The 25375-nt window shown below is 36.6% G+C and overlaps 1 protein-coding gene across 1 annotated transcript in view; it reads right to left on the bottom strand.

Moving 5' to 3' along the window:
• Myh15 (myosin heavy chain 15) overlaps positions 1–25375 on the bottom strand; it is a 135905-nt gene that overhangs the window by 94888 nt on the left and 15642 nt on the right. The window contains exons 8-14 of the mRNA XM_032899654.1: positions 25185–25248; positions 25002–25097; positions 19270–19373; positions 17627–17765; positions 13113–13231; positions 9414–9563; positions 8368–8538 (exon numbers count right to left, since the gene is read on the bottom strand). Coding sequence (XP_032755545.1) covers positions 8368–8538; positions 9414–9563; positions 13113–13231; positions 17627–17765; positions 19270–19373; positions 25002–25097; positions 25185–25248 — 843 coding nt within the window. The remainder of the gene's footprint in view (positions 1–8367; positions 8539–9413; positions 9564–13112; positions 13232–17626; positions 17766–19269; positions 19374–25001; positions 25098–25184; positions 25249–25375) is intronic.

Raw genomic sequence — 25375 nt, 5'->3', positions numbered from 1 at the left:
GCCAGCCAGGACACATAGTACAAGGAAAAAGTCACAAAGTTAAATAAGGCCGGACTGCAAAGAACTTACAGGGTGTAAGACAACTGGAGTTTGAATGCAATGCGAAGCCTTTTGGGAGACATGTAACATAAAGTGATGTGACTTGATTTGTGTTTGAAGGAAAAGATGGTTTAGGGCAGGAGTCAGTCAAGCAAGTTGGAAAGTTATGAGCTAATGGTGGTCTTTACATTTTAAAGGGCTTTAGGAATGTACAAGAAGATGGGAGGGAAAAGGGTATGACTTCCTGAAGCAATTTTCCTCTAAATGGTCATAGTCTTTGCAACCCATTTGCTACCCGCTCATTCGCTGTGGTACCTGCAAACAAAAGAAGTGGTGTTTCAGTAATACCAGGCTGCAGGCTTACCAAGCATCATCATTCGTTACCCCCTAGGCTACAAGGACACAGTTTCAGAGCTTGTGGGAAGTCACTAGAATTGTGATGGAGTTGAAAGTAGAACTGGGTCACAACTGCCTAGTGTGAGAATCATGAGTGTAGGACAAGTTTTCAGCCTGAGAAATTCTAACGGATCCTTCTATTAAACAATATGCACAGAGAAACACACACAGGGAAAGCACATTTGACAAACAAGGAAACATCATGGGTGCTGATCTTTATATATATTTTATATTAATATTATTTACCTAGTCGCTATCTAAATAACTTCAAAGTGCTTTCCAAGATCCACTCACCATTTCAGATAATCAGAGATATGGAAATGTGGTTTAGACATAGGCTCCAGTCCTGAAGTATGTAGCCAAAAAGACCTATAATCCATCATAAAATAGCTCAGAGAAACAAGTGCAGTATGAGTCCATAACCACTAAGATAGGAGAAGCTTACTTGTTGCAAGAGCACAGGTCTTTGATTCTCTCCAGCCCTTTTCACTCTTGAGTCTGAAGGAGAGACTGAGGATCTGGTCTAACTTACCTAATAGATCCTTGAATTCTCATCAAAACTGCTTTCTAAGGGTGACAGCTTATGTTTAAATGTTTTCAGGCAGAGAAATCACACCAGCATCAAGGTTCTGGATATATAATGTATTAAAAAACAAACTTAATATGTAAATTCCCTTCTTCTAAATATCTCATTGGAGCCACAGAAATGAGTTTCATTTTTATTCCACATAATGATTCATCAGATGTTTGAAAATAAAAATTTCAATCATTTGTCACTCTGATCTATACATTATATATATATATATATATATATATATATATATATATATATATATTATGTTTTCCATATTTTAGCTTGAAAACTTATTAGTATTGTGTAGTTGTATGACGGGGAGGTAAACACACATACCACAGTGTGTGTATGTGTGTGTGTGTATGTGTGTGTGTGTGTGTGTGTGTGTGTGTGTGTGTGTGTGTGTGTGTAGACTGTAACACAACTTTGCAGAGTGGGTTCCTTGATTCCACCTTTGTATGTGTTCCATAGATCAGAATGGATTGCAGGCTTCTGTGACAAGCATTTTACCCACTAAGCTATTTCGCGGATCCTAGCTTTTCTATCCTTTAAATTTTTTTCTTATGGACCTACAACCCGCATTTTATAGACAGAACATTGAACATTCCAAAAGTAATCTCTGGCTCCTCCATTTATCCAAAGACTCGAAAAGCAGTGAATAAAGAGGTGTTGTCAGCACAAAGCATCTGGTGTAAAATAAATGCCCATCTTGCACATAAAACACTTGGTTTTGTGAGTTCTTGGCAACGTGAAAAAAATAAGAACAATGAAGGAAGCAGGAGAGGAGAAAAGAAAAGTGGAATGACAGATCTTGAATAGCTGATGAACTCATGCACACATGCGATCTCTTGGGAGAACTCCATCTCATTCTGTGTAGTTTTCTATATAACAGCAGCCAAAGCTGGAATGACTCATTTAAAAAATAGAAGCATCGACTAAGAGGAAGCCTGTTAGAACAAACCAGAGCTCCCAGGGACTAAACCACTACCCAAAGAGTACACATGGACCTACCCATGGCTCCAGCTGCCTATGTAGCAGAAGATGGCCTTGTTGGGCACCAATGGGAGGAGAAGCCCTTGGTCCTGACAAGGCTGGAACCCCCAGTGCAGGGGAATGTCAGGGCGGGGAATCTGGAAAGAGGAGTGGTTGGGGAGCGGGGACATCCTCATAGAAGCAGGGGGAGGAGTTTGGGATAGGGGGTTTGTGGACGGGGAAACCAGGAAAGGGGATAACATTTATATATTACACTTATATTTCACAGTAAATGGTTTGACTCGGCAGAACGCTCTCTCTCTCTCTCTACTCTCTCTCTCTCTCTCTCTCTCTCTCTCTCTCTCTCTCTCTCTCTCTCTCTCTCTCTCTCTCTCTCTCTCTCAAAAACCTTTTTCACAATCATTTTCTTATTACCAGAACTTTTGGGGCCTCTAGCTCAAGACCTCTTGATTTCTCAGTTGTCTACCCACCCTTCTTATTTTATAGCAGATTAAACATCAGTTCCTCTCATTTCTTTATTGCCAGGTTTAGAACCCAGCCTATGTCCATTGCTTAAAGTAAGAAATAAATTCATTAAAAGCCCTTCACAATCTGTCCTTCCTTTTCCCTTAGGGATTTCTTTTTGAATATTGGAGGCTCCAAGTAGGGACATGACATTTCTGAGGAGAACTTTCCTATCTTCATGTGATTGTGCTTGCCTGTTCTCACATCATCTCAGTATTTATCTATTTTAACTTGAAGAAATAACATCCGTTCCTGAGGTACTAACCTAAATATTACCCCTTTCTTGTCAGGACTTTATAGATCTCTATATGCACACTTTCTGGTCACTCTGGACTTTTCTCTCTTTTTTATTCTAAATAAATTCTGTGTTTAATTTTGTTTAGCAGCATTTCATTTATACTCTATTTTTATAATGTTGATAGCTGATTGCCTGAAGACCTTCATTTTAATTGTTTTATTTTAGATTAGGACATTTCCCAGACATTTTGCTAAATAAAAATATCTGGACTGAAGGACTATTTTATTAACACAATTCACCCTTTGCTCCCATTGTGAAGAGACGTCACAAGGAAGAATGAATTTCCAGCAAATACTGTAATTTCCATAGTGGTTTCGTTCAAACAGCATATGTTATTATACAGTCATTATCTAAATGGTTCTCTAGACAAACTTAATGGGTAGAAGTTTAAAAGTGCCACAAATAGGGATTTAATGACAAAATCGAATTCAATAATCACGAATCTTTAGTCAAAATAATGTTTATGTTTATAGTTTGGAGTTTATCCCTCAATGGAATTCCTACTGGTTCTAATAAATGGCATTTTAAATTTACTTCGTATTTCAGGGTCTTCTTCCAATGAGGGGCAGTTTTTAAATTATATCACAGGGTTGTTAAATTTTTATGCAACTAACATCACTAGCATTTGTGCCCTGGCTGATGTTATTTGAAGGAACTTAAGAGTCCACTCAGATGTAAAACTCATCATTTTTTGACTCTAGACCTTTCTTTGTTGTGTGTTTTAATATAGTTATTTTACATCTAGCCATTTTAAAAGACATTTTACACTTATCAATTAAGTTCATTATCTGCACATTGCTGTGTGATCATTTAGATCTGACACTGTTGGGTTCCTTGACATCTCGAGAAATCCAAGAAGGGCTTAGGTACACCTTGAATTAGGTCCTCCAGCAAATGATACTCCTTCTGAGATGAACCAGGTATAATGCCTGCGTTTCTATTCTTTCTTAGCAGTGTAATTAGACATTACTATCCTATCCTCCTGCAGAAATTGAAGGTCACCCTATTGCCTCAAAGCCTGCTTTCTTAGCTATTCATTTAGCCCCTAATTACACATTCTGTTCCGGCAGCAGCTTTCATCTGACCTTAAATGTAAAGGTGTCAAATTCCTAAGAATATTAACAAAATATGAACACCATGACAATTAAGTTGTTGAGCTACTGTGCTCAATGTTAGAAGCCACATGTTCATCCATCCACATAACCTAGAGAGACCCATACCTCAGCAACAGGACGAAGAGACAAGTAATTGATTAATAGGTTTATCTATGTGGTAGGAAAAGGTCTTGGTTTTAAGACATCTTTTCAATTATAAGAGAAATTTCTTGAGTAGAAAGATGATGCCTTTCAGGGATGTACACCTTATTACTCTTAGTTTAAATCCTCAGGAAATTTCTAATGAACAATTGATGGGTGAACATTGCTTCAATATGGAAAAGTTTGAATCCTGGAACCTAGCCCACTTAGATGGGAACAATAGATAGAAAAACTGTAGAAGAAGGAGGAGGAGGAGGAGGAGGAGGAGGAAGAGGAGGAGGAAAAGGAAGAGGAAGAGGAAGAGGAAGAAAAGAAAGAAAAGGCATGAAGTTAAAAAATCTGCACGGGAGCTGGAGAAATGGCTCAGACGTTAAGAGCACTGACTCTTCCAGAGGTCTTGAGTTCAATTCCCAGCAACCACATCGTGACTCATAACCATTTGTAATGGAATCCAATCCCCTCTTCTGGTGAGTCTGGAGACAGCTACAGTGTACTCATATAAATAAAACAAATCTTTAAAAAAAATATGCAGGCAAACAAGATATAATCTGATACTTGAAATGTTAATATTAAATGTTAATTATTTCATATTAAAATCGTAAAATTAGTATAACCAAGGAACTCCTCTTTGGAGACTGCAGTATCTATTTAATGCTGGGATGTTACCAGGGTTTAAAATATTTTAGAAAATTTTTGCAATATTTGCTGCCTAGTGATATGGAAAGTCATTGACAGCATATCACTATATAGAAGCAATCAAAACTTATTCCAAAAAAGTTCATCCATTCCTAGCCATGGACTCATTGAGATTGTTCGTAGCTGAGAGAGGGAGAGAAGAATTTTCTCTAAAAGTGTAGCCCCTAGCAGACCGACTATGTCCCAGCAGAACACCACACAGTCAAGAATACTTTGGGAACACATACTGCTCTTGAAGGATTAAAAATCAAGACAAATTTTAATAGTTGGGTGGATAGGGAAGAACGGTGGATCTGGGAGATTTAGGTGAGAGATGAGTATGGTCGAAACACATCCTACAAGATTTTGAAAGAATTAATGGTTAATAGGTCTTATACATAGTTTAGTAAAATAGGTTTAGTTTGAAAACAATCCTTTTGGCATGGGTTCTATCAGATAAACCTCTCAGAAAGTATTTCTGCATAATGAACTTCTATTTCGTTTGTTCTGCTTCAGGTTTTATTTGTGTAGTCCTACTATAATCTCGTCTCTTGATCTTATATTTAAACCAAAGTTTTTGTTTTTGAGAAATATGAAATTGAATTATTATTATTATTATTATTATTATTATTATTATTATTATCTTAGTAACTGGTATTGGTTTTGTTCTTCCTAGATGTATTGGCACATTACAAAAACCAAAAATTTCATGTTAATAGTGAATTTTTAATACTCATTTAGTTGATTTCTTTGGAATGAGTTCTTTTTTTCTTTATGAATTGTTAATAAAGAACAGGTGATGGCTAAACTTGAAAAAAAGGAAAAGGTAAATAGGCAAATGTAAGAGAAAAATGTTAATTTGGACCAAGTCAGGCATGGAAGGCTAATAATGTAATCCACTATGTAACACACTCGGCATCTGTTACGATGCTAAAACCTGACGTGAATTTTTTCTTAAAGCCAATATAATTCTAAAACCTTATCCTAATCCCATGGGAGAATATTAGAGACTTAAAAGACATACTGAAAGAGTAACAAGCTCTCAAGCACAAAACTTTGGATATTTGTCAAGAATTAAGAGGGATAATCTCTTTATGAAACCTCATACATAGTTATAAATATGTAATTGTATGATAATGCTTTAGTAAGTAAACTAAGTTCTAAACTACAATATTTCAATAATAAAATGGGTGTGAGTTAATCCTTTAATAGGTTTGTTCACAGCATTTACATGGAAGGAGGTCACTGTAAGCTTCAAGAAATTAATTAATGGCTAAGCTTGGTACTAAATTCAGTATGAGACAAATATTTCTGTGAACTCAAAAACATGCTACTTTTTATGTTTGAAAATTACTTTTTCAAATCCAGCTAATTGATTGACCAGTAATATAAAACACAAGAAACTCATATTTTGAAAGTCAAAAACTCATATTTTAAAAGATGCCTTGATGTACTTTAAAATAACTGTAATATCATCCAATTATTTAATAAACCAATACTGAACAACACTCTGTAGTCAGCATAGTTGTTTTATGTTGTGGTGAAATCTTCTAGGAAGAGGAGACCAGACAACAGTCACAAAGATATAAACAAATATCCATTCTGTGCAGGGAATTGGCATAGGCTTCATTATAGTTCCAAGGAACTATTGTTCTGAAGTGGTCATAGACCACCAACCTGATAGTGAAGCTAAACTCCCAATGGCAAGGACAAAGAACAAGTCTGTCTGACCCAACGTTGTGTTGCATGACCCACACTGCACTGACCTCATTATCTCAAGTTCATAGATGAAAATCTAAAGGAGATAGAGATGGAGGACCATGGCTTGCCTGTCCCTGAAAACATAAGAAAATGGATAGGGGAGGAAAAGACAGAAAATTCTTCTGCCTATAAATATGCATTATATGTATAATACAATATATTTTGTATATATTGATGTACTCTGGTTACTTTAAATTTAAATTCTCCCATGAGTCATTCTATATCAAGAAATAAATTTCACCATTATATAATCAAATTTCTCTCCAAATCTATATACTGCTTTTTTTTTTCAAAATATTGTATTTTTCAAGAGAGTTTTTGCTATTAATCTAACCTGAGTTCTTTGAGTAGTTGAAGACTTATCTTTGCTTTCTAATACCCAGTCAATATTTTTTCACATTTTATCAAACCAGTAGAAAATTGACAGGAAATAACATTGACATTGCTAGAATATAACTGGAGAACTCGAGGCCAGAATAAATGAGGCAATAACCTCAGGTCAAATGAGAGTCAATGACATTGACCTACCATGGTCTGAACAATCTCTACATCCCTCCTTTCTATTTGAAAATAGTGTCATTATCAGCAGTGTCAGCAGGTGACAGAAGTGACAGTTGCTAAAAATTAAGTTTTTCTTTCTCTGCCAATCTGAAGCTCTGTTTTATCTCTAGTCAGAAAACCAACATACACATGTGCATACACACACACACACACACACACACATACACACACACACATACACACACAAATATATATACCAACACACACACATACATGCACACACCAACATATACATTCCCACATAAATATACACACCAACACACACACACCTATACACACACACCGACACATACACACATACAATTCACCACAGTATGGTTAGTTTATTATTATTATTTTAACAAGTTTATAGTGGTATAGGGGATTCATTTTTCTTATTCAACCTTCCCTCTCCATTGGGAAGTCACTGACCAAAGTAAATCAATGTGATGCTTCTTCCTTTTAAGAGTAATAGGATTTGTTTTATCTAAAACCTTAAATTATCTTTACAGACAGTGTATTTAATTTTCACATCCTTCCTGACAGGGTTGGTGACAAAGCTTAGAGTATCTGAAGAACTTTCAGGAAGGCAAAGGCTTTGGCCTGCTTAAACTTGCATCCAAATAGTATTACAATTCCTGATTAGACCAAGAATAGGCACAGAGTTCACTACTGTGTGACAGTGCTTGTTCTTGTGGACAAAGGCGCAGAAAAGAGAACATGAACCCTTTTACCAAACCCCATAGCATAGAACAAAGGAGGGGGCCTCACACAATTCAGAAACCACATACTACAACTAATTTAACATGAAACACTCTGATGAATTACTTAAACTAACTGGTACTGGTCCAATTAAATGAACAAATAATATTCTGCTTGGTATCAACTTTAAGAACTTAGATCAGTTGCCTACCAGCATGCTAGTTTGTCAAATTCCCTTAAGCTTCCCCGGATATGGGTATACTCATTGCTAATAAGGCAGGAACTGCAGAATTTGCATTTTCAGCTCTGTCTTTCCCTTGAGAAAAACAGAGCATGGTCATTTGATTTCAAACAAGGCCCCTTGCATTTTAACAATGGAGATCATGCACAAACTACAAATGTATAGGCAGGCTGTGTTACACATGATGGAGTTTGGCAGGTTACAGGAAAGTTTAGCTGCAATGTTATGGGTCTTGAAGGCAAAATCCACCAGGAGAAAATGGATGGAGCCTTCCAGACCCATTCCTCATCTGCTGACAGGGGCCCCTTCCTGAGATGGATCAACATGGTAAGCTGTGATGGTTTGTAAATGAAAAAGGACAAGGAGGACTGGTACATGTATCCTGTACCTTCTCAATGAGATCGATGCAGGCTTGCAAATCCAGACCATAGTCAATGGACACCCAGTCAAGGCCTTCTTTCCTGTATTCTTCTTGCTCCAGAATAAACAGTTGCTGATTGAAAAACTGTTGTAACTTTTCATTGGTAAAGTTGATGCAGAGTTGCTCGAGACTATTGTACTATAAATAGGTAGGAAGGAGAATTAAAAGTTCCACTTGCAAGAATGCATGGTGATGAGAAAAAATAGTACTTGTCATCACATGATGGCAAGAATACTTAACCATTAAAAGTGCTCAGCTAAATTCCTGTCTCCTTCCGCTATATCTACAAACTAATGATTATTACAGTAAAATAATGTCCAATTGAGTTGTGATTAAAAATTCACAAAAGGCCTCTATTTACTTTGACTTAAATATAGATTAAGAAATTAGATAGTTAACACTAATTTAATAATAATAAATGTTAATAATTGTAGCTATCCTCTAATGAAAAAGCCCTTAGAATTTAGGTATAAAAATTCTTTTTATTTGTTAATTTGGTTTTCTTTAACTATACCCTAATTGAAATAGACATATCAGTTTCCTCTCTTTTTCCTTCCTGCAACTCTTCCCATATTCCCCCACTCTCAAGTTCATAACCTTTTTTCTCTGATTACTATTGTTAAATGTGTGTGTGTGTGTGTCTGTGTGTGTTTGCGTGCGCGTGCGCAAAAATGTATTATAACAATCTAGTGAGTCTGTTTGTGTTGCTTACTTGTATGTGGTTTCAGGGCTGACCAACCATTCTGTTTGGACAGTTTATAACAAGCTCATCCAGGATAGAAACTAATTTTCCTTCTTTGAGCAGTGATTAGTTGACTATAGTTATTATCTAGGAATGATATCCTGTAAGATATTCAAAATATTCTTCTTTCCACATTAGCATGCCCATTGATATCAAGTATAATGATTCTTAGCATGCTTTGATCATGTTTTCTAGTGGTTACATTTCACAAATTGAATTTTTTAATCTCCTTGAAATATTCATTGATTTTGCTCTTACCATGTATACTTACATCAAGTATTTCAAAACCAGTGATGTCAAGAATACCAATGAAGAAGTGGCTTGTCACCTTGGCATCCAGGACCTGGTTCATGCGTGCCACTAGCCACTTAAACATCCTCTCATATATTGACTTAGACAGTGCACCAACTGCATAGGTTACCTAGAAATCATATGTACATTTTTTCCTCAAAAATTATAAAGATAAATCTTTGTAAAGGGGTGTGGAGAGATGGTTCAGTGGTATAAGACTGCTTGCTACACCCAGGCAGCTCACGACTGCTTGTAATTCCAGTTCCAAGGGATCCAACTCTTTCTCCTAGTCTCACATGCTTACCCCCACATACAGACTCATACACATAATTATAAAAGTAAATCTTTAGCATCTTCCTTCAACAATGTTTGATTTGTTAATCTTCTATGGTCTTAGAATTCTGGTGAATATAAGGAGAAAAGGAGAAGAAAAGCAGGAATGGGTTGGAGGAAGGAGGAGATTAAAAATAAGTTAACACTGTGCCTCCTTCTCAAATGTATAGATGAGATAAATGATGTTTTTATTAACAATAAGCTAAATATACCAAGGTATGTTATGATGGTATATGCCAGAGCCTGGTGTGAACGGTGTGGTCTTAAGACCTGCTATCAGCAGCAGCAGCATCTGGAGCAAATAATTAGAAAGAAAGATAGCAGGATTCAAACGCAGCCCCAAATGTACTGACTCTGAAATGCACTATTCCCACATTCACTCCAGCTAGTTGCTAGAACATGCTTTTCTATCATTTAATGAAGACTTTTCTGCCCTTAATGCCACTTGATGATGTGGGTTTTTGTTTGTTTGTTTCTTTTTTTTTTTTTTTTTTTTTTTTTTTGGAGCTGGGGACCGAACCCAGGGCCTTGCACTTGCTAGACAAGCGCTATACCACTGAGCTAAATCCCCAACCCCTTGATGATGTGTTTTATTCCTCATGTCATGTATAAATTTGTAGCCTGTCCTTAGCAAGAGGTCTAATATTTCAGTTCAACCATGGTCCCTTTTCCATGATGTCTTCTCTTAGAAATGTGCTTTCATTCACCCTCTTTCCCCTTTGTTGACCTATAAATTCCTACTTGCAATGGCTGTATTAGGAGTTAAGTCCAAAGTCACCTCCCTGTTGCAACATCTCTATTACAGTAGTCTTAAAGTCTCTCTCATTATTGGAAAAAAATTAGGCAATTTCTTTTAATGAACTGTGTCAAGTAAAGTTTTTAAAGTGTTAATATTTAATTTTAAAATCTATAATCCCTAGGACATGCTTGACTATTGCCGATACAGCTGATTGATAAAATGAGTAACCATCAGCAACTCACCTACCTTCCCAGAAGTTCCATCCCAATAGTGCTCTTGGAGACTGACTAATTTTGACTTCCAACTCTTTATTATTTTCATTCTCAGTTTGATTCTCACCTTCCTGAATCAAGGTTGACCTCATGGGACAATCATCATGGAACAGATTTTCCTATCATGATGAGGCTAAGACAATTCTCTTTTACTGTCCCCAAGACGATGAGGCAGTTTGTTTCTTTAATTTTGAAAAATAACATACTAGTTTTATTAACTAGTTCTATTAGACGAAAACCTGGAGTTGCAAATCATCCTCTGTAGCACATTATTTTTAAGAGGCAGGTGTTTAATTACAATCTTCATACAGGCTTTTGGTTATATAAACAAAAAGACTCTAATGTATTGTCACTGCATATCACACATCTATGTTATAGTAGATGTTTAAGAAACAATGACACCGACAAACATGTCTAATCCTAACACTAGGAAGTAGCTCAAATACTTTTGATCATATGACTCAACTTCCACCTAACTATCTTCACATTATAGAGACCCTGCCATTTATAGAGCACTATGCTAAATGCTGGACATAATCCATGGCCTTAAAGGTCACCAAGGTTACTTTAAATGTCTCTGTGTCTCTCTGTGTCTGTGTCTGCGTCTATCTGTCTGTCTGTCTCTGTCTCTGTCTCTGTCTGTCTCTCTGTCTCTCTGTCTCTCTGTGTGTGTGTGCTTGTGTGTGTGTGTGTGTGTGTGTGTGTGTGTGTGTGTGTGTGTGTGTATGTGTTGGTATTGACAATTAAATCTTTGCTAGGCGAAGATTCTACTACTGAGGCATATCTTCAGATGCATGGTAAACAGAGTTACAACACTATCATTTTCACTATTAGACTTAAGTTTAAAGAAGGCATTGGTAGTGTAAAGTAGATGAGACATTTTCCTTACCCCTTGTAAACTCTGCCACTGTTCTAATTTCTCAGTGAGGCTGAAGATAATTCCATGATGTTCATGCCTGCTATGGCCTTCACATATCCAGTCTATCAACTATGTTTAGTGAGCTTTCATTATTGGTTTTGGTTTTTGCTTCTTTGGGTTAGGAGAAAGAAGAGTTGAGATAATTTCACATGGCCCTGAATAGCCTCAAACTAATTCATCAGAAGATGATCTTGAATTCTGATTCCCAAGCCTCTGCCACCTGAGTGCCTCTTCAGTGTCACGAACATCTAATACTGGGGGTGGTGTATGTGTATATGCATGCACATATGTGTGTGTAAATGTATGTGAGCAAATGTGTGTGAGTGTATATATGTATGTGCATGTATGTGTATATGTGTATGTGTATGTCCACGTATTATGTGTGTGAGAATGTGTGTAAGCGTGTGTGTAAGTGTATGTGTGTACATGTGTGTATGTGTACATGTGTGTATATGTGGGTGTTATGGGTGACAGAGACTAGGTTATAACTTCACTGTACCATTTCCTCTTTCTAGAACAATCATATTCATCACCTCTCTTACAGTGAGGAGACAATCTGACAAATTCTCTTCATTGGACATGAGTGAAAGTCTTAGCACCACTGACCCAAGTTGATGTGGGAGGCCTTCCCTCCACAAATGACTTGTTTTTCCCCTGTTCACAACTTCATAGGCTGTGGGTCCAAAGTAAAATAAGAATACAATTCAAGAATTTCTTACAATAAGTACTAAATTTAGTTTGGGTAAAAGGAAAAAATTTGTCGCCACTGAAATTTTGGTATGTATGCATTTCTGCAGTATAGTCTGTACCACACTCACTAATATATATAACATATATAAATTATTCTTAACTGTGCTGCTATACTTAAATTGCCTCAGTACTCAGTAGCTCTGGACATATTTACTGTATGAGGAAAAGGCTAAAGTCAGCCATTCTCAGAACATTTGCTATTTATACCAAACTAAATCAATAGAGACTGTTATCTTTCATATATGTTATCAATTTCTTATTCTTTCAAATGCTAACTATCTTCAACATACATACATTCCTCTCCTCCACTAATGTAACCAAATGTCAATTACACTAAGAAAGTGGAAATATAAAGGTGTTTCAGCTCCAAGATGATTCACATCAATACTCCACAGCTCTGAAAGTTTCTTAGCTGGACAACCAAGATAAAAATCACAAGTAAAGTGTTACCTAAGGGAGAATTGTCAAATAAGCAGCATAGTCATGTACCACTGTAACATCTTTCTTAAGAACATTTTAAATACTCACCACAGTAGCCTTTTTCACTACTGTACAATAACTACAAAGTTATTGCTAACATTGTCAGTTGTTGAAAATATGTAAATATGATGTGTGTAAAGTAATTATATGTTCACACAATTACTATGACCTCAAATATTACCTTACCTGTTGTATGTTTTGACTTCTGGTAACATATTCATTACCAACTTTGATTCTAGGATATATAAGACCTTTCAACAACTCAGAAGCATTAATGCCCATGAGTAAGGCAGCTTTGTCAGCATCTGATCACAAAAGAAAGGAAAGATGTCAATAAGGGAAAGAAGAAAAGAGTAAGGATGAGGCAAAGAGTAAAAGAGGGTAGAAAACACTGTTGAAATCATTCCATTGTAGCCAAATCCACTGCTCAGAAGACAGAAATGCCGTTAGATCAATGTAAAAATATAGATTGTAGCTTTGAGATAAATCGTTGAATGCTAAATGAAATACTCTCCTTCTTGCAGATACATATGAAATCACATTGAAGCACCAGTTAAAGTTCCTTCAGAATGGCTCTTGTTGAACAGAAGTAACAGGCATTGGTGAAGATACATGTGTGGCATGGCCTTTGTAGAAAATAGTCTAATGCTTTCTTAGAGATTAAACACAGAGTCACTGTAGGACCAAGCAATTTCTCTCTTGCATATGTATCTAAGAGAAATTAAGACATTTATAAAAAATGTACACAGTATTTCTAGTAATACCATTATAGGTGACAAATGGAAAAAGTACACATCAACTGATGCAAACAGACAAGATATGATGCTTATACACTAGAAATGACATGAAAAAGAAATGAAAGTTGACATAGTCTATGACAGGGCTTCATTCACGAGGGCTTGAGGAAGATGATGAGAAATTGTAGGAACTTCATGAAACAACTATATAAAATGGGAAAATTGTTTTTATAAATACTACAAACACTATGCTCATAGGTAATTTTTATAAAGATCAGATGGATATTTACTTATAGAATTATATTTCTCCTTTTTGTTGAAGAGCTTTAAGAATTTAATACAAGGGAAATTATTTATATTTAAGTGTATGGTACTGTTGTATTTTTTTTCTTTTTGACTCTTTACTATTCTCTCTCTATACACATCCAAAAACCAGAGTGCATATGTGATGTATAGTGTAAATGTTTGAGATAAATCTGAGTGATTAAGAAGTAAATCTAGAATAATGGATGTTATTTTGTCTTTAACTTTTAAGGTAAGATGGCACACTGAGAACTTGAATTAACCTTTTGTATGGATAAAATTAGATTTAGGGACAGTCCTTAACAATAGAGAAAACATGCTCTAAGTCTATCTTTATATAGGAAATATTTTTTTTAGTCCTAAAGCAGGTACAGGTAGGGGAAGATGAAGACACTTGGCAAGACCTAGAAAATATGTCATCAGAAAGAATGGATACAATTAGTTATTTGAAATATCATTATTTCTGACTTATTAGTAAATATGTCTGACTTCTGAAATAAGAACATCTCTTCAAAAGTATGAATATGTCATAATAAAACCTAGAATCTTGTACAATTAATATATGCTAATAAATAAAGATGTTTAAAACAAAACAAAGCAAAAAAAGCAAAAGTAGCCTTTCTCTCACTAGCCTTAGTGGTACACAGCTGTAGTCCCAGTTACTTGGAAGGCTCACTTCCAAGGAGACACTTCAGCCATGAAATTTAACCAGTTACATGGTGAGCGTACAGTCTCAGAAACTAATAATGGAGCCCCTTTGTCTCAAAGTATGAACAAAACAACAGAGCAAAATAAGTTGACATAAAAGCCTATCTGAGACAATATAAGAAGATTACAGAATCTTCATATCATTTTCCCGTTTTATCAACATCTATGTTCAAGCGTGTCACTTCTAAAGCACATGACCAGTGTATCTACACCAAACCCATCCATATCTTCATAGACATCATTCTTTCATTCTGTTTCATTTTCAGGGAATTCTCACTTGATACATATTTGTTTGACCTGTATCTCTCAGAGCCAGGATAATATCATGTTCACACATGTATTCTCAAGAACAAAAATATTCCTGGTGCTGGGTTAAACAGGAAAAGGATATGCAACACTGTTACTGTCAAAATAAAAAATAGGCGCGACCAGTTCCCACATGTCACCACTCCATGCTGGCCCCCTAGTACTCTTGGAGGTCACTCCCTATCATTACTTCTTGCACTGTAGTGCGATATAAAACTAACATTAATTTATATCAAGGCAGCTGGTTCCAGTGCGGCACCACGCTACATTAGCCTAGCTATCTTCTTGTCCAAGCGGTCTCTCGGCTCCCATTGCTAGTCACCCTGGCCATCCCTGGCCAGTCAAGAAATCTCTGGTCCCAGTAAAATCATGACTCAACAAACTGTAACCCAACAATCAGATTTATATGTTAAATTCTCAAACCACAATACATCAGCACAATAAACTTACAACCAATTGCTAAGGATATAATCTGCCCACCTAAATAAGATAAATTTGCCTACAGAAATCTATCCCAACTACTTTGTCAATTCAAGACCATCTGGATCTGGGTCATCTTTCTCCATCTCCATCTTGATTCTCCTTCCTTCTCCTTCTCTCCTGTCTTACAAAAACTCTGTCCCTGCCTTATTTTTATTACTAATACTGGCCTTGACCTAACTGGTGCTAGCCCTCACCTGCATATTGACATCAAGCTACACAACACAGTCATACAAACTGAGCAAAGGACCTTAACAACCTTAACAAATATTAATTTCAAAACACACACACACACACACACACACACACACACACACAACACAATGATGCTCAACACCACTAGTCAGGAGTAAAATTCAAACCAAAATAGAAATGAGACATTACTATATTTCTATCAGAGTAGTAGTTATTATAAAAACAAAAGCAAGACAAGTGCTGGCACAGAGATGAATAGGAGCTTTTGTGTATTGTGTGTGGTACTATAAGATGAGGAAACTGAAGAAACAATGGGTCTGCTCCTCAAAAGCACAGCACAGAGTTAGCATCTAAAACGGAGATCCCACTTACAGATAGATTTACACAAAAGGATTAAATGTATTGAATGAAACTAACACTCTTATACTAACATTCCTTTAGAACAAGTAGTGGAAGCAATCTGGATCTATATAAACTGATGAATGGAAAAAGAAAACAATATAAATATATACAACAGAATATTAATTAATGTTTAAAAAATTAAATCCTGATACATACTACAATACATATCTAACTTGAAGATAGGGTACTTAGTGAAATAAACCAAATATAAATATATAAGTATTGTGTGGTTCCCCTTACATAAAGTACCTAAACTAGTCAAACTCATAGAGATAGAAATTACAACTATGGTTTTCAGTGGCTGAAAATAAAGCAAAAAAGAAGCTTAACATAATTTAATTTTCAATGACACAGAAAATAATGTAAATATACTTCTTTTCAGAGATATGCACAGATATCATTGGTGTGCTCAATTTTGTTATGTAAATATTATGATAATTAATATTTAAAACTAAACCTACTATTCTTTGAAAGTATTAAATGGATATAGCATCTCTTTTACATGGAATTTAAAAATTCAATGTAATCATTCCACCGCTGTGATTTATTTTTAAATAATTGTGATGTTTTGCTTTTATATCAATCTAGAGAGATGACTAATGTAATATGTTTCACATGCTTTCTAATAGATTAAGTACATAGTTTTTCATGGTATTTTTACTTACTGTTTGGAATGTTTATACATGCATATATTTTAATCTTATCCATCTCCCTCCAAGTCCATTGAGAATCAAAACCTCTTTTAAATTTATTATTATTATTATTATTATTATTATTATTATTATTATTATTCGGAGCTGAGGACCGAACCCAGGTGCTTGCACTTGCTAGGCAAGCGCTCTACCACTGAGCTAAATCCCCAGCCCCCCTATTACTCTTATTATTACTATTATTACTGACTTGGTGCCACATTCCCGAAGAAAAGTCTCCCTTATCAGCTGTCAACTGCCGATGGCCCTCACTAAGGGCAGAGTGCTTAAGAGCCCCTTTCCCATTCATGCTAGAATTCTGACATTTTTTAATGGGGGTAGGGAGAGTACTTGAAGCATTCTAGTTTTGACAGGATGGAGTTAGTTTGCCTTTGAAATTCCAAGGGTCTTTGCTCAGACCACCACACCATCACCCCTTATAGCAGTCAAACATTTTTTTTTGACAATTTGCTCCATCATTTTTACTAATTGTCCATGAGCTAAAAGTATATTCCACAAGTGCTCAAAAAAATCTACTGGCATTACCAGTAATTAATGGAGAAATGCTTCTTATGCTGTGAGAGGAAAACACTATAGAATAATGACTGAAATAACACTTTTTAGCAACAATAACAGAGGGCTTGGTATAGAGGGCTCGCCTAAGAGGGATGAAGCCCTAAATTCAATTCTCAGCAACACTACATGAAAAAAAAATCAAATAAGTAACAGTAATTAAAGAAAATAGTATTGATTATTTTCAAATTTCTCTAAAACAAACAAACAAGTTTTAAAAAGATCAAGTGAAATGCAAATAAAATAAGGTGAGCTTGGAAACTGAGACTTGAATAGAACTATGAGCTATGTGTTTGTAAAGTCTTACTTTCTGTGCCATCAGCCTCCAGCTGCTCTTCTCTGGGATTCTGTCTAAATTTCAGGTTTCCAAAGTGCATGATGGCTCCAACGAGCTTATAGCACCCGAACTTCTCATCAGGAAGAAATCCCAAGACATCTATGGCTTTCTGTGAGAAGAGAAACAGATGGCCGGTTGTGCCTTCCTTTGTTTGACGGCTCCAGTAGGCACCTTACCCTGCCATGTGTCACACAACCCTGCACTAGACTGTGGGCTGCAGGAATGAGAGGCAGAACACCACAGGCTCAGAGACAGCTGGGCTCAAAGCAATGCAAATTGGTCCCTTTGGCACTTGGCCACTAGCACTCTGCTCAGTCCTTTAAAGGGGAATTAGGAAGGCTTAGGACTTGGCTTGTCCAGTGTCCAGTAGCTTCAGTAGTTCCCTTCAACACCCTGCTCCTCTCTTCTCCTTTCCAGCAACAGGTCACTAAGTGGCTACATAAGGTTCATTATTCTGTCTTTTATGGTTATAAAAACTATCACTGAATCTTTTGAGAGGCTTGTCCCACATGTTCAACTGCTTTTATTCCAGAGCCTACTCATTTTTTTTAACATAGTGAAAGGTGTCAAGAAAAAGCACATCATCTTGTGATGACTAATGGCAACTCCATTTTGTGCTAAGCAGCTGTTTCAGTAGCCTTTTGTTTCTGACCTAATTTCCTAAAATGATATACTTGGCAACCCTGATTCCTCACCCTCTTCCCAGAATTATTTGACTGTTGTGGAATGATTAGCCACTGCTCTGGTTCATGTAAATTTGCTTATCTTTGTATACTGGGGGAGTGAGACCATTCCTCACATAGTCATAAATTCTGCAGAAATGAAGTAATTGTGACCTTAGCCTTTAAGAGCCCTCCCCTTTAAGCTGGACCTCAATCTCAAATGCAACAACAGGACCTAAGACAGATTCAGAAGAAATAATATTCAGCTAATTACAACTGGATAGAGTTAAGATGGTTCTAGGTGTTTTCTAACTCATAACAATATCACCACATCACTGTATCCTAAAAAGACACAGCATGTAGCCCCAGAAGAATGTAGTTATTATAGTAACTAATTAGAATTTGTATAAAGAAAGCATGGAAGAGTCTATATTCAATATTCTTTTTCAATAACTTTATTTATAGAAATGTAAGACTGAATGAATATAATACATAGAAGACTCTCTAAGACATTGACAGGATAAATCTGGTTTGGAGGACTGGTTCAATAAACAACAGAACAAATGCCTGACCAAAACATATTGAGGTTTTATCTAAAATGCTTATAAAACAAAATTGAAAAGTCAAACTCTATAGACCACATGGTCTTATAGTGTATTTATAAATAAATAACAATACCAAAGCAACTCTATATAGATAGAAAGCAAAATTTAGACTTTAGAGTAAGTTAAAAGTTTACTATAAAGTTGAAATTTGTCAACATTTCTTTAGCTTTAATGCTACTCTTCTGAAAATATGTGATTCTCCAGTTAGTAAACTTTGGAGAGAAGCAGCCTCCACCTTCAGGTGGTGTAAGGCCAGATCCCCAGACCTGAAGATGACATGTTATGATGTGAGTTTCATTTCTCACTGCATTTACCAGACTTTACTTCTACAACTACCATGCCTTACTTCTGTGGCCAAAAATCCTTTAGCATCATCCAAGTTCTCCACAGCAACCACTCCACAGGAGCAAATATGAAAGTCAGAGGGGTTTGTGGATACCAGAAGCATGTCTATAATGGAAAAAATTGGTTAAACAGCTTAGAGAAATATACAAGGCCTCAGGAAGCAATTGACTAAAATTCGGGTTACTCTTACAGTTTATAAGATACTTATAAAGATGCCAAAATCAATTCCATATTCTAGACACACTCCTTTGTCATCAATATTTTGTCCTCAGTCATGTATCAAGGCCTCCCAAGAGATCATCATGTTGGCCAAGTCCCAAAGAAAATTCAATTGCTGCAGCACAAAATGGTGGTGGTTGGCAGGGAAAAGTAGATAAAGTATGATTATAGGGACTTGGCCTAGATTCATGACAGAGGGTCAGGAGATAAAAACGTTCTCTAAAATTATAACAGACCTGAGGTTCACAGCTAGGGAACAACCAGGTCTGGGATCAGCAAACAGGAAGCATTAGCTATATAGTCCTGTTACGTCATGTACTGACTTACAGGACACTTCATTCGAGGGAGCCATACATCAGACACGTTGTGACCATCGTACTACTGGTGAGTTATAACTCCCAACATGATTCATTTCATTGGGAAATATAATGCAGGACAAAGTTAAGACAGCTGTCAGTGGATCAACTGACTTGACAGAATACTGCCTAACACTTGACCTCAGTTCCTGTGGTTGTTTGTTTGTTTGTTTGTTTGTTTGTTTTTAGTCTGGTCATTTCTTTCTGTTTATTACCCATTGAAGTGAAGATTTGCTTTGGGGAAAACAAATCTTAGGGACAACAAAAGTGGCTTACAGGAATGCTCATGAGCAGATCTATTTGCAAGCATGCTGAATGTTGAATGTGTTAATAAAACTATTGTTTATTCATGGAATAAGTTATTATTCATCAAATAAAGAAATAAATCCAAACATTAAAGGATCAAAATATTCAGCCAGACCAAAGGAGAATGTAGTATATGATGTGTGTATTATAAAATTATAGAAAGTGCAACCTAATTATCATGTTTATACATGGATGAAGTAGAAGGGTTCCAACAATGAAAAGGGAAGGAAAGAGGAATTGAAGAACACCCTGGGGCTTGTGGTAATGGTCTCTTACACATATATGTATATATTATGTACATATATATCAATATCAATTGTGCATTTCAAACATGCAGTTAACTTTAAGTAAATGATTCTCCTTTAAAGTTACTTTTCTTATAAGCCTAGATTTTATAGCTGGGTCATCTCTCCAGTGCTCATTCTACCTGTCACTGCACGTCATATAGCTGAAGGGTGGCTTAAGAAGGAGTAAGGAAAAGAACCTACTCAGAAACACAACCCGTAGGAAAGTCTGGGAGTTAGTTGCAAGTTGAGTGGCCCAAGAAGGAAGCTGATTAGCTTTGAACTATTTTCTAAATCTTTAAAAATAAAATGAAGCATACTTACCTTACATTGAATTTATATAATCTGCAGTGCCAGGTAGAACCTTCACTTTCATGTGTCCAAGGCTTCCCAACACCTTCCAGCCTTTTCAGGACCAAGCTCTAAAACTGCTGTATGGTAAGGTCTCTCCTTCTTCATAACTAGATTATCCAAAACCCTGCCTGCTCTCCCCTAAACTAATATAGTTTAACTAACATAGAAATGCCTACAACTCAGCTTCATCCTAAGTTCTGCCTTCTCCTATCTGGGACCCTCTTGAGGCTCCCAGGCAATACTTCAGGCTAGACTCAGGAGGAGAATTATTCCTCTCAGCCTTCCCAAACATACCATACTCCCAAGCTCCCCAAATGGTTCATCTTCAGGACATTCTTCGGTGGCTTACATCCCCTGAAAGAGACCCACTACCACAGGCTCTACCTCTAGTCTAAGCCTGCTGCTCTACCAGGGGACTTCACCCTGATGGATAAAAAAAAACTCATTAAAAGACATACCTAATAATAACCTAATCCAGATGCCCAGTTTGCATTGCAAAAATACAGCAATGGTAATTTTTTAAAGTTGATTTGTCTCTTCCTCAAACTACCAATGCAGTAATAGTTGTCCTTAATGAGAATAATTTTGCCAAACTTGAGGCACAAAATCTAAATGAATTTTCAAAAATTTTAAGGAATTCAAAGATGACATCAACAAATAACTGAATAAATTTAAGGAAGACATGAATAAACTCCTGATTGAAGTTCAAGAAAATACAAGAGATAGAAATATTAAAGTCACTGAAGAAAATCCAAACTAAACCTGGAAATAAAAGTATTCATAATTCTAAAAAAAACTCAATGGGAGCACCATCAACAAAATAGATGACATAGAAGATACAATATCAGAGCTTGAAAACAATGTGAAGAAATTGGATTATTCAATCAAGGGAAATGATAAGGTTTTTAAAACTCATAAGTAGAACATTCAGAAACTTCAGAACACCCTAGGAGAAAAGTGCAAACATATGAATTTATAGGCATAGAAGAAAACTAATTGCACCTCAAAGGCCCAGAATGTATATTCAATGAAATAACGGAAGAAACTTCCCAAATCTAAGGAAAGACATGCCAACTCAGGAACAAGAGACAGAGAGACTATAAGATAGACAGAACCACAAAAGAAAATCTTCATGTCACATTAAAACATTAAAAACAAACAAAAAAGGTATTAAAACCTTCAAGACAGAACCACAAAAGAAAATCTTCACGTCATATTAAAACATTTAAAACAAACAAAAAAGTTATTAAAACCTTCAAGAAAGAAGAACCAAGTCACCTGTAAAAGCATGTCCATCAGAACAACTGATTTGTCAATGGAATCTTGGAAAAGCAGAAGAGATTAGAGCAACAAATTAAAGTTTAGAAAAAACATACCTATCATCCAATACTACTACTACCCGTAATATTATCCATCATAATTAAAGGAAAATGATAAATTCTAGAGAATGAAAAGGCTAGAGAAGTTTCTGACCAAAGAATTAGCTCTATGGAGAGCATTTGATGAATATTTCAGATTGAAGAAAACGATGTTTTCAATTAGCAATAATCGTGCCTTGGATAAACCACTGCGCAAAGCTGAAGAAAACGATAAACACACTGAAGTGACTATGATTTCAGGATAGCACTTTTGCAAAGTATGACTTAGTATGACTAAGTATGACTAAATATATAAAGAACTCAAGAAGTTATATTACAACAAACCAAATTACCCAACTTAAAAATAGGGTACAGAGATAAACAGAGAATTCTCAACAAAGGAATCTCAAATGGCACAGAAGCACTTAACGAAATGTTCAACATCCTTTGTCATCAGGGAAATGCAAATCAAAATGACTTTGAGATTTCATCCTACACCAATCAGAATGACTAAGATTAAAAAATATTCCAGGGACAGCATATGCTGGTGAGGATGTGGAACAAGGGGAACACTCCCCCATTGCTGGTGGGGTTGAAAAGTGGTACAACCACTCTGGAAATCAATTTGGTAGTTTCTCAGAAAACTGGAAATAGTTCTACCTAAAGACCCAGATATATGTTCCTGGGCATATATCCAAAAGATGCTTTACCATTCTGCATGAACATGTGCTCCACTATGTTCATAGCAGCTCTATTCCTAATAGTCTGAAACTAAAAACAACCCAGATATCCCTTAACTGAAGAATGGATACAGAAAATATGGTTCATTTACACAACGGAATCCTATTCACTATTAAAACAAGGACATCACAGATTTTACAGGTTAATGGATGGAACTAGAAAATATCATCCTGAGTAGGTAACCTAAACCCAAAATGACATGCATATTATATACTCACTGATATTAGTCATAACGTACGGGATACCTATAATATACCCCACAAACCCAAAGAAGCTAAGCAAGAAGGAAAGCCCAAGCAAGCATGGTTAAGTCTCATTTAGAATGGGGAATAAAATAGTCATAGGAGGCAGAAGGAGAGAGGGAATTGTGTAGAAGGGTGGGTGGGTGGGAGGAAATGACATGTTAGGATCAGGTGTGGGGATAGACAGAGGGGAGGGTGAGAGGGCCAGAAGAATGAATGGAAATCTGCAGCTCCTGAGGGAAGGGGAATAGAAGGCATCTCTAGGTAGTCCCAGAGACCTGGGAAGGGGGAGGCTCCCTGGGGTTAATGAAGGTAACCTTAGCTGAGAGGCCTAACACTGGGAATATGGAACCTGAAGAGGCCACCTCCTGTAGCCAGGCAGTAACCCCAGTGGAGGGATAAGGACCCCAACCTACTCGCAAAACTTTCAACCCAAAATTTGTCCTGTCTTAAAGAAATACAAGGACAAAGATGCAGCAGAGACTGAAGGAAAGGCTGACCAGTAACCAGCTCAACTCAAGACTTTTCCATGGGCAAGCACTCTAAATGATATTGTTATGCTTATAGACAGGAGCCTAACATTAACTCTTCCCGGAGAAGCTTTAGCCAGCTCCTGACTGAGACAGATACAAATACCCACAGTCAAACATTGGACAGAGGTGGTTCCTGGAAAGCTCTGGATGGTCAATCACCCTGTCATGTCTGTAGCTGCAGAGTAGTGTCTTCCCAGAGAAAAATTGCCTGGTTATTTCATCTAAAACCTAGCCAATCACCTGCATGTCCACCAAATCGCACTCTCTTGCCTTCCACTGTTCTTTATTTTTAGACCTACCAATAATCTGCAATTATATATTTCTTTGTATGTTGATTGAGGCCCATTTTTCAGTCCAGAATGTAAGATAAAGAAGGCAAGGGATCTTATGTTCCCTTTAGCCCTGGTGCTTAAATAGCACTGTCTGCTGCCAAGCAGACATACATTCTGTCTTTTATCGGCGGGACCCATGTGACATGAATTCATTCTCCACTTCCCATAAACAATGCCTTGCGTAACTGTCCTATCATTTTCAGTCTAGTGCTATTGTAATCCCTTCTAGAATATTAATGCCTCTATAACACCATACTGGGCTAAAGCATTCTACATGCTGACATCAACAACATCAATAGCGTGCTATTTCCCATCTACCCTCTGGAGCATCAAACACACCATGCATACACTCACCTCCTGATGTGTAGAATTACCACAATAACTTCCCTGTGTTCTTCTAAGCAGATCCCTAATCCAATAAGCTTTTCTCCTTTTCCTGCTCTTAATCTGCCCTCTCCTGACCTTGTATATATGGTTTTAGAAAACACCCTTGGTTCTTGACTCTACGTAGTCTTCACATTCAAAGCCATGTACCCTTTCTTTATAAAATTCCCATTGGACACAACAGTGACTGTCTCTTCTGCTATCTTACCTATGACATCAACATAGCTCGAAACAGTAAAGGCCCTATATTATCTAATATCCTTCTTTCCCTCCTCCTTTCCTTCTCTCTCTTCCTCCCTCCCTCCTTCCCCCCTTCTTTCCTCCCTCTTTCCCTCTCCCCATTCCTGTCTCCCTCTCCCCTTCCTCTCCATACCCCTGACAGACACTTAACTTTGCCAAACCATTTTATTCACTGCCAATTCTTGTCTTGCTTTTGATCTCAAGTTAAAAAGCAATGTTGCCATTTATTCTACCCTCATTGGTTATATAAGTCTTCAAATTCCCCATTGTAGCATGAATAAACCTTGCTCTAAAAACCCTAAGAGACTTACAAGAAAGTATTCTTCATCCACTAAGGTCTGTTTGTCTTAGGAGAATAAATGTGGGCTCCAGCCTAGGACTTACCCTGAAGTTCTTGTTTCCCAGACAGAATTTGGTAAAAGATATGGTAGTTCCTCTCTCCAGGCTGCTGATAAACCACCCGAGATTTTTCGAGAAAATCTAGATTTAAAGTGGATAAGGACTTATACTTCAGCATACTTGCAAAACTTAAAAGAAAAGCAACCAGATAGTACATTGGTTACTTACAAATCTGGATATCTGCCAATGACAGTGTCCCTCTTACACCAAAATACATCCGAATGAATTTTCCCTAAGTAAAAAACAGAACACAGTGTCCCATCCAAACTTGTTCAGCATCTGCAAAGGCCTTATGTGCATAATAATCAAAGTGACTACACACTCTAAAGATGGAAAAATGAAATGCAAGATGTTTATGA

Source organism: Rattus rattus, chromosome 4 (assembly GCF_011064425.1).
Source record: "Rattus rattus isolate New Zealand chromosome 4, Rrattus_CSIRO_v1, whole genome shotgun sequence".
NCBI classification, from domain to species: Eukaryota; Metazoa; Chordata; class Mammalia; order Rodentia; family Muridae; genus Rattus; species Rattus rattus.
Note: the sequence above shows the minus strand (reverse complement) of the source record. Positions and strands in the feature narration are given on the sequence as shown.